The sequence below is a fragment of the Cryptomeria japonica genome, chromosome 1, assembly GCF_030272615.1.
Source record: "Cryptomeria japonica chromosome 1, Sugi_1.0, whole genome shotgun sequence".
NCBI lineage: Eukaryota > Viridiplantae > Streptophyta > Pinopsida > Cupressales > Cupressaceae > Cryptomeria > Cryptomeria japonica.
In genome coordinates, this window is record NC_081405.1 from 418,057,870 (window position 1) to 418,068,697 (window position 10,828).

Sequence of the window (10,828 nt, forward strand, 5' to 3'; positions counted from 1 at the left end):
GTGCTAAATGCAGAAACAAATGAAAGGATGACATAGCACACTTCATTTGTTTCAGATGATCAATTCATCAAGTCTAAAGAGTTTAAGTCTTTCTTATACCACTACAAAGGGAAGAAGCTAAGGGGAGCAATACCTAATATCACACCAAAGAATGAGGAGGAAATGTTGCAAAAGCTTAAGGCTGATATTGATGTAGAAGTGGAGACAATGACCCCATAGAGAGGGAGGTAGTTGCTAGTGGAAGCAAGTATTATTCTTTTCCCAGGGTGGGATTTGAGTGCATCATTTATTTTTGATAGTTTATTACATGCAGACAATAAGGACTTCAAATTGAATGTCCAAGGGGTTAGTGATATATTCATTGGATCAAGATATGATCCAGATGAACAGGCAATATTGTTATGGGCATTGTACCCCCGAATAAAAGGCCAAAAATCATAAATGTGGATAAAGCCTTTGGTCATATGATGACCCTGAAAGTTGGAGAGGTAGATCCTATGGTCACTACTGACATAGGTATTGATATCTCAAATTTCAATAAGGCTCAGATGAAACATGAGATAACAGAGAAAAATAAATATAAGGCCTTATATGAGGAAACCCTTAAGAGGAGTGGGCATCCAATCCCTCAGATTACTTATCCAGGAAGCCACTGAAAGAAGAAGTTTGAAAAATTAGCTTATGAGCACACTAATTTGAAGAAGGAGATGAAGAGCATCGGGGCTAATACTACTTGTGTATTGATGAGTAAAAGATACGATAACATGGAGAAGGCATTGGATGAATTCTAGGGTGTATATCAGATGTGTTGGAACCCTAAAATTTTCAAGTTCTAGAGTTCCATATTCAGTCAGAAGGCAAATTTTTCCATGCGATTGTGTGTATCGCCTATGATTAGCCCTCAGGAACCGATTATGAAATCAAAAATTGAGGTAAGTATGTATTGCACAAATTTGAATCTCGAGGTGCGTGCTCTCAAGCCCTAATTCTTTTGTCTAAAAGTAGGATGCTTTTTAAATTTGTTTATATTCAAGTATTTCAATTTTAATATTCACTGTGTCTTTTGAATAAATCCAAATGCAATATACAATATTTTAAAGACATGTTGGATATTCCATTCTTGGAGGAATATTTCAATGAGCAGATCGCGTTACAAAATGTTTATATCTAACCTATTACAAAATGTTGAAGCCATATGCATTCATGAAAGCCTTTTTATTTACATCTTATCTCAAATTTTTCCTGCCTCAATATATTAAGTTCAATGTCTTAATTTATATGTTAATTCCCTTTAGGTTGATATCATAATATTATGATATGTTCATTAAATATTTTGTGCTATAAAAGGTTAAATGATCTTTTTTAAATTTAATACATCTTTGAGTGTGGTTATTGCAGGGGTAAGAGATGTTTCAATTATATGCTATTGGCTTTTAAAATTTTATAAATGATTTAAGATATGCATTAGAGAGCATCTTTTGGATAAAGTATATAAATCTTTTGAATAAAAGATTTTAAACATTATAAAGCAAAATAAGAGAATGCCTATAGCAAAAGGCATTAATCTTTTAAATCATTTTAAATAAATGATTATAAAAATGTGTTGAAGGAAAAATGCGAAGTGGGGCCCGATGGGTTTCACCCATCGGGTATCGGTGTAGGCATTTTCAAAGCCTTCTGATCCCCTGATAAGGTGTAGGCATTTTTATCAACAGCGGTCTTGTAGACATGTATGCTAAATGTGGGAACATAGAGGATGCATGCAGTATCTTTGACAAAATGCCTCATCATGGCGTGGTCTCGTGGAATGTGATGATCATGGGATATGCCACGCATGGCTTTGACATAGAGGCCCTTAAAATTTTTGATCAAATGGAGCAATCTGGCATCGACCCAAATCATATCACTTTTGTTGGTGTTTTGTCTGCATGCTGCCATGTAGATCTAGTGGACAAAGGATGGCATTATTTCAAATGCATGAGGGATTATTATCAGATCACACCTACAATGCGAATTTACGACTGCATGGTTGATCTTCTTGGTCGTGCTGGGAATCTAGTTGAGGCTAAAAAAATCATCAAGGAAATGCCAATAATTCTAGACGCTTCAATATGGAAGTCTTTCCTTGGTGCTTGTAGAATACATGCTGATGTAGGTCTAGGGGAACTTGCAGCAGAACACCTTTTTCAGTTGGACTTTGAAAATCTAGCATCTTACATGCTACTATTAGATGATTCATCTAGGGAATACTAAGGAGATTTGAAAGGTTAGGGAAAGGCATGTATCAACAGTTCAAGATGGGAGGGCTAGATGACTCTTTATAGTCCTAGCTCCACGCTGGAAGTGACTTGGATGTAATTCAACATGTCAAAACAATGTGAAATACACTGGCTAGATTTTGAGAGCCTGCCAACTTCCATTCTAGAGGGAAATTATCTTTGCTAATATAGCTTTGGAGTGTAGGCGTGAATGCTGGCTGTCACGTATTCTCCAAATATTAGCTAGTCCACAGAGGTAGAGACTGTTTTAGCAAGCATATAGGGAAGATTGTTTTCCTTAGTGCAATCCTTAAGAATGCAGTGTTTTTGAATTGCTAGTCGAAGATTGAAGTTTGTCTGAATTTTGATAAGAAAATGCGACACAAAAAAGCCAAAAGGTGTTTGTACATGCGCAGTCAGATATCGCAAAAGTTGATAGACGCACACTGCTGCACCCTAACCCTAACCCTATCAGGTATTGGGGTGACTAAAAACTCATTTCCCCGATATCCTGATGGAGTGGCTATTCGGATGAAACTTTGCAAAGTGTAAGCTAAAAAAAAACATTGAGACTTCGGGAGGAATAGAAAAAGGCTATTCCGACCCCCGATGAAGATAAAAGCGCCTGCGGGGATATCGATGTGAATTATACCGATAAAGTAACAAAAGAAAAACCCATCGGGTATCAGCATAATTAAAAATGTGCTACCCCGATAATTGAAAGTTACACTAATGAACTCCGAGGAGGTGAAGGTAATGTTATTTTAATTCTACTAAGGAGGTAAGTATATTGTTTCGATAATTGGTTTTTAATTTGATAATTAAAGGTAAAAATGATTTTATTTCTTCAAAGAATTATCAAACATCATTTTTACTTTTAAATCTTTCTTAAGTGATTATTTCTCAATGTTATTCACCAACATAATTACGCTTTGAGAAATTATTTTATTTCCCTTAAAGGTTTGTTTTATTACTAATATTATTTGATGAAGCATTTGAAATAGTTTTGCCTCAAAAGTTTACCATATATGATGTAAATTTATTTCTTTTTTAATTTCTTTTAGGGCAAACTCTTTTACATGGGGAATATGTTTTAAGGGTTTTAAATTTTATTCCTAATGTGAATATTTTGATTTATCAATAAACTAACTCTGTTTTTTGTGTGCAGGAAGGATACATTTGTTCCTTCCTTGGCATACATTTCACAGGAAGTACTCCTTACCCTAAGTTGGATATAATATTTTATTTATCATCTCTTAAAGTGCAATGATTTTATTTCTTGCAAACTTACTTTGGTAAGAATCATATTCATTTTTAGTTAGCTTTTGAATAATTATAAATGAATATATCTTGTCAAAGGGAAATTACGTAGATGCTTTGAGGTAGAAGTACCTATTGATATTTCTTATCATTTTTTCATAAATATTGATACCCTAAATCAATAAATTGAATAATTTATTAGGGTAAAGTTAATCATTTGGCAATGTGTCTTCTTGGTGATATTCTATAATTAAGGGGTGATATGGTTATATCATATAATCATGGTTTGATTGGTTTCTTGCAAGTGTACATCCCACATAATAAACTATTTCCAACGGAATCAAAGTTGCCCTATTAAGTGAAAATGTATTCTTATAGTATACAAGAGGGAAATATATTCTTTTATATATCACATTTTTACATTATGTTATCATTTGAATATACATTAGGGTAAATTATAAAGAGTTTGATTCACTTTTATGATGATATATTTTCCTAATCAAATTGAAAAGTGAAAATATATTATTGCAAAGATGGAATATTTATCCAAAGTGGTTATTTCCAAAGGGAAATTTATATGGTTAATGTTACTTTTGAAAAGTATATTTGAAAATCATGTGAATATTAGGGATTATTATTTAAACATTTGCCCTAGAATTTTATTTTTAGGAGCAAACTATTAAATATCCCTAGCAATATGAATTTTTGATAAATAAATAAATTGATTACATTATTTAGTGTGTAGGATGTTCACGTATGAAAGTTTACATTTATTCCTAAAAGCACATATTGAGGAGGGAGTATTTTTCAGTAACAATCTTTATTTACTTGCAATAACATTATGGAAAGTAAATATCATTTATAGCATTTGACATAATTATGATAATATTTTATTTTCCTTTGAGGAATTATAAAGGTATATATGTTTTGCCAAAAGGGAAATTGTATTACATAATTAGTATTATTCTCATGTATTATTTATCATTATTTCTTCATTAATATTTTTACCCATAAATCATTAAATTGAATACATATTGGGGAAAGTATTGTGTTTTATTATATGGATGATGCATTTAAAGATCAAAATATTATATTTGGATCAAAAGAGAAAATGTGTTTTATCTTGAAGAGTTCTTTTTTACCTTAAGTAAAACGATGAAAACAGTTGTGTATTAAAATGGACTTATATTGCATATGCTTATTATTTGCCCTAGGTCATAAAATCAAATGTCTATATTAGGGTAAATTATTATTTTATTATGAATAAATATTTACAAATGTGAAGTGCTTTGAGTTTTATGAGGGAATAAAGATTATTAATATTTCAATAGCAAAACCTAATTGAGAGTAATATATGATTTATCAATGAAATTGATTGGTTTAATTTATGTGTGAGATATTTTATCAAAGCTTGATGACGAGGAATATCAAAGAATGCGTAAACGAAAATGGAATTTTATCAAAGTGAAAGGTTGAAAAGAGTATTATTAAAGTTTTTTAATATGTATTTAGGGTTCTTATTTGTAATCATTTATTAAACCAAAGGGTGTGTCCTTTGGAAAACAACTGTATGTAGCTTCCTTCTGTAAATGAAAGGGTGTGTCCTTTCATTCATGTCTATTGGCTCACATATTTATATGGAGTCATTTTTTGTATGTAAAGGGTACAATCTATCACTGCTTGTAAGGGTTATAGGCTATATGTATTAGAGAAGTCTGTAGGAAGAAGAAGCATCATTTTGTGCAAGCAATTTGTAATGGAGTATCTGCAAGTGTAGCTTATGTATGCAATTATTTCTTGAAGATTAATATACAAGGTTCGTTGTTTCTTTTCTAAATATTGTGTACACTTTTGTGTTGATGATTATCTTTGTCCTCTTGATAAATTTGTGTATAGATTTGCTATGATGTGAATCACATGATGTTGCATTAAGTGGAAGATTGAGTTCTTATTGTTTGTGTAACACATATTGAACCTTCATAGTTGATGAGAAATTGTCTCTTGAGTTGATAAGATATTATGTCCGCAAAGTGTCATATATATCCTTGGATAGAGGCACTGGTCTGTTATTGATCTTTTAAAGGTTCTGATCTATATGCATTCAAGGTCCTTGATAGGGAAACATTCTTCCCAAATCCTATATAAACTGATCTATGCATATTTCTTTTAAGTCTTGAAAGCAATCTCATTTTCAATATACATTTACAATCATTTTCTTTTCAAAACATTCAATTAAAGCACATAATAAAGTATGATTTCAGAACAATAGTTTGCTAGTTTTGCAATCTACTGAAAGGTTTAAATCCACTTTAAATAACCTCTTTTGTGCTTGAGAGGAAGAGGCACACCCACCTAGGTTCAGTGGAGTCTAAAGTGCAGAGGGATCTAGTCCTTGACTGTCCCTGTTCATTAGCCAAGGCTGATTGGATTACTTGAAGATTTGGCAAGCCTTTTGGTTTTCCAATCTGTGGTTTTGGGCACCAACAAGATGAACATGGACAATATGGTTTCTAACACTAGAATTTGAGATAGACTCAACCTGTTGTTACAAGATGCATCGACTAGGGAAAAGGTAAAGAAGAAGGTTCGGGGTTTGCTTGTCACACATGATGAATTTACAAAGGAGTTGAAATTTGAATTTGACGGGTGCCAGCAAATTGTTCAGCATGGGGTTCCTAGTTTGGTGGACGATGCGGGTGTTATTAAGGATAAGACCGTATGGCTTTCAAAGTGTAAGTCTTTACTTAGTGCAGCCCAAGCCGTTGCAAAGACAAATATTCTTGATATGAATGACACAGTTGATCAGTTCAAGAACTTCTACGTGATCGAGAATGCAGCCAGGGATGCAATATTCAACGCTACAACTTACAAAGATGTGGGCTATTTGCATCACATTCAAAAGTGCGGACAACGGCTGGACCGAAGGTCTTAGTTTATTGTTTAGTTTTATGTTTGTAATGTAATTGATGTTTTAGTTAGGCTATTTAGTTGTTGTTCAGTTAGTTGTCTAGGATAATGGAAGGGTGTGTCCTTTCATTCGTGTCCCTTGGCATATGTATTTGTATTGAGTCATTTTGTATCAAAAAGTGAAGGATCGCAATTGTCTACAGTTTAAAAAAGGCCAAGGGACTGTTAGTCTTATGTTACAGGAGGGTAAATGAGAATGAAAAATCTTTGAGAAATCATGTAATCTCTGTGAGTGCAACTTATGTATTCAGTATTGTTTTTTCAGGATCAATATATAAAACTTACTGTTTTTAATTCCTTGATCATTGTGTTATTATTTCATGTTGATGTTTGTTTGAGTCCCCTAAATAAATCTTATGAGGGTTTGTTGTAATGTGACATCACAAGTTGTTGTGACTGAATATAAAATTAAGTTTTTTACTTTCCTTGCAGCATTTAATGAAACCATTTCAGTGATAGTTTTAAAACTGCCTCTAGGGTCTGATCAAGATTTATGTCCATAAGTAATACACTAATTGTCAGATGAAGGCACTAGTCTAGTGTTGATTTCTAGAACAATTTTGATATATGTCTAAGGTAACTGAGAAACATCTTTGAATTCTTGTGATCTCTGCCCTATTCATTATTACTAATCGGTCCTGAAGCTATCTCTTCTTTCAGTATGCATTTTTCTCAACATTTTGTTTACAAGCATTCAGTAATAAACATTCTTAAAGCACATAAGTTTCAATAAAAGTTTTAGGGAAATTGTCGTTCTTGTTAAACATTTATCCTCAAGTTTAAATTCACTATAAAGAAGCAATCTCTGTGTGCTTGGAGATTGGGGTACACCCACACAGGTCTAGTGAAGCCTAGAGTGCAGGGGAATTTGGTCTTCGACCATTACCGTTCGTTGGTCAGGGCTGATTGTGGAAATAGAAAGAGGGTTGGCAGTCTCTTGTTTTCCCAATCTGTGGTTTTCAGCACCAACAAAGTCATCCTAATTAGTTCTCCTCAAGACATCCTAATTCTAGGTTCATCCCCTTAAGCCACATGTCCTAATTAGGTCCATCCCCTTAAGCCATGTCCTAATTAGGTCCATCCCCCTAAGCCATGTCCTAATTAGTTTCATCCCCTTAACCCATGTCCTAATTAGTTCATCCCCTTAACCCATGTCCTAATTAGTTTCATCCCCTTAACCCATGTCCTAATTAGGTCCCCTTAAGACATCCTAATTCTAGTTCCATCCCCTTAATCCATGTCCTAATTAGGTCCATCCCCCTAAGCCATGTCCTAACTAGTTTTATCCCCTTAACCCATGTCTTAATTAGTTCATCCCCTTAAGCCATGTCCTAATTAAGTCCATCCACTTAAGTCATCCTTATTAGCTCCCCTTAAGAAATCCTAATTATAGGTTCATCCCCTTAAGCCACGTGTCCTAATTAGGTCCATCCCCTTAAGCCACATGTCCAAATTAGGTCCACACCCCCCCCCCCCCCCCCAAGACATGTCCTAATTAGCTTCATCCTCTTAAGCCATGTCCCAATTAGTTGATCCCCTCTAGCCATGTCCTAATTAGTTTCATCCCCCTAGTTCCTATTTTTATATATATCTAACTATTATTTTTGTTGTAGGATTATCTTAGTTTTCGTTGTAGGTGGCACATTAACAAGTTCATGAATTTAATAAAATCAAGAATTCCAATAAAATGGTAAGCTCCAAATTTTGTTGAATGTTTAATTAATTTTCATTTTTAGTGTGTATGTTTAATTTAATCCTAATTAACTCATTTTTTATTGCACAAGTCTCCTACAACCAAGAAAATTTGTCTCTACGAGGATCTAATATATAGACCTTGAACCTGGTTGTCTCTACAAGGATCAATTTTAATGTTATTTCCTAATTAAATTGAACTTTTTAACAACATGTATGAATTTTAAACATTGACTTCTATTTTTAAGATGTGGATCAAGTTTTTAATGTTTTAAATTGAATCATAGATCTTTAATTTATTGCTTCATTTTTAATTTGATTTAAATGTGTATATTATTTAATTTAAAGTATATTATTTAATATCTGTACATCATTTATTACTTCATTTGTAAACTTAATGTGTGTATATTAATTAATTAAAATGTGCACATTATTTAATATATGTATATTATTTATTGCTTCATTTATAATGTATGTTTATATATATTATAATATATTGCTTCGTTTGTTTAACCTTAATGTGTACATATTATCTAATATACATGTATATCAAGATGGGACTAATAATGAAGCGGATGTACAGGCCACCTTATTAGCGGTAGAATTGGCCAATAACATGAATATTCCAAGAGTACATTTATAGGGAGACTCTAAAGTGGTGGTGAATGCAATTGTGAAAGGAGTATCCCCGAGCTGGAGATTAAATAAATTTATATCAATTATTTGATCAAAACTAAATATTTTCCAGGATTTTCGAATTACTCACATTAGAAGGGGGGGAATGCGATGACAAATGCGTTATCCAATGTGGTATGTGCATTGGATAAATGTGTGACGAGGTGGTGGGGAGGAGATGATGCCATACTCCAGTGGAACGCTTAATTGTCCAGTATGGGTCGATACTTGTTAGTAAATGTGAAGTGTGGCAGGAGGACGCTTAGTACTTTGCCTAAGCATTTAGGCTCACTTGGATGATATTGGCAATTAATGTCGATATTCTTTACAATGGGGGTGAAACCTGAGGATAATGCATTAATGGAGGTAATGGGAAAGAGTGTATCATTTGTAGCATATGTTGCAATTTTTTTGGTCCGCGAGCGTGGTTTCCATCGAAAAAGAAAGGTTGGTATTCTAGAGGTGCCATGGAAGCCAATTTTATGCTGAGAACAACCAAACTGCTGACTACATTTTTAGGGTTGGTTTCTATGAGAAGACTGAAGAACATGTTTCTTTCGACGGACCCTTTGTTGTTGAGGAGTGTGCAGCTGGTTCTGAGTGAAGAATTGGAGGTGATTAGATACTGATATCATACAAGGGCAGATATATACTCTCTCATCATGGCATGGGGGCTCAATTTGGACTCCTCATGTGCGGGAGTTCAAAGGGTGTTGCAGACAATTGTACCAACAGAATACCTTGACAATTTCAAATCATTGTTGGATTGGGCTATACCGGGTTGAGGGTTCGAAGTCTTTGAAGTAATTTTAGAATTTCATCAAGAACTAAGGGGAAGGTACATTCCTTTTATTAGGCGGCAGGAATTAGTGAAGACCGGGTTCAAAGAGATGGCAAGGAGAGGATGGGAGGCCTTAAAAAGGTTTGTTCAGATTATGGAATTGGAGGAGGTGATTAGGCAGGCTCGAGATGAAGCAGGGGAAGAGGATGTGAGCGGTCGAAGGCTACACACGAGGACTGGATGCATGAAGGAGGAGATGGTGAGCAAGAATGCTATCCTGGCAGTCCTTCCAGGTAGTTCTATGTAATATGTTTATGGTTGTTTGTCTTTGTTGGGAAGGCGATTCATGTTTTTGTTATCAGACTATGTCTTTTTGTTTCAGGCTCTATATTGATTATATATTTTTGTTATTCGATATAGTAGAATTTTTGGGTAGGTCTGAAGTTTTGATCTTGGGTGGGTGGTTTTGTCTGTAATAGTGGTATGAAGGGGTGATGGTTTGGTGGTTCTCGACAAAAGTTGTTCCTTTTTTTGAAGATGTAATTCCTTTCTATATTAATAAAATCCAATATTATCGATCTAATACACACACACACACGCACACACACACACACACACACACACACACACACACACACACACACATATATACATATATATATATATATATATATACATATATATATATATATATATGTATGTATGTATATATAATATACATATGTATATGTATGTATATGTATATATATCTATATGTATGTATATGTATATATATACACACACACACATACATACATACATACATATATATGTACATATATATATACACATACATATATACATACATATATATATACATATATGTATGTATATATGTATGTATATACATACATGTACATGCATGTATGTATATATATACATATATATACATACATGTATGTATATACATACATATATGTATGTATGTATGTATGTATGTATGTATGTATGTATGTATATACATAAATGTATGTATATATATGTATATATACATACATGTATGTATATGTATACTTATATACATGTATATATATACATATATATACATATATATACATATATATATGTATATATATACATGTATATAAGTATACATATACATACATGTATGTATATATATATATATATATATATGTATGTATGTGTGTGTGTGTGT

General features: G+C 33.2%; 1 protein-coding gene across 1 annotated transcript; it reads left to right on the forward strand.

Annotated features, from left to right (window-relative positions):
• Nucleotides 1-1,728: 1,728 nt before the first annotated feature.
• Nucleotides 1,729-2,253, forward strand: LOC131857589 (pentatricopeptide repeat-containing protein At2g03880, mitochondrial-like). Its single transcript, XM_059210277.1, has one exon. It carries the CDS (start codon nucleotides 1,729-1,731, stop codon nucleotides 2,251-2,253), a length of 525 nt encoding a protein of 174 aa, XP_059066260.1.
• The last annotated feature ends 8,575 nt before the right edge of the window (nucleotides 2,254-10,828 follow it).

Coding starts and splice junctions, on each gene's coding strand:
- LOC131857589 (XM_059210277.1), top strand. CDS start 1,729: ATGTATGCTAAATGTGGGAACATAGAGGATGCATGCAGTATCTTTGAC.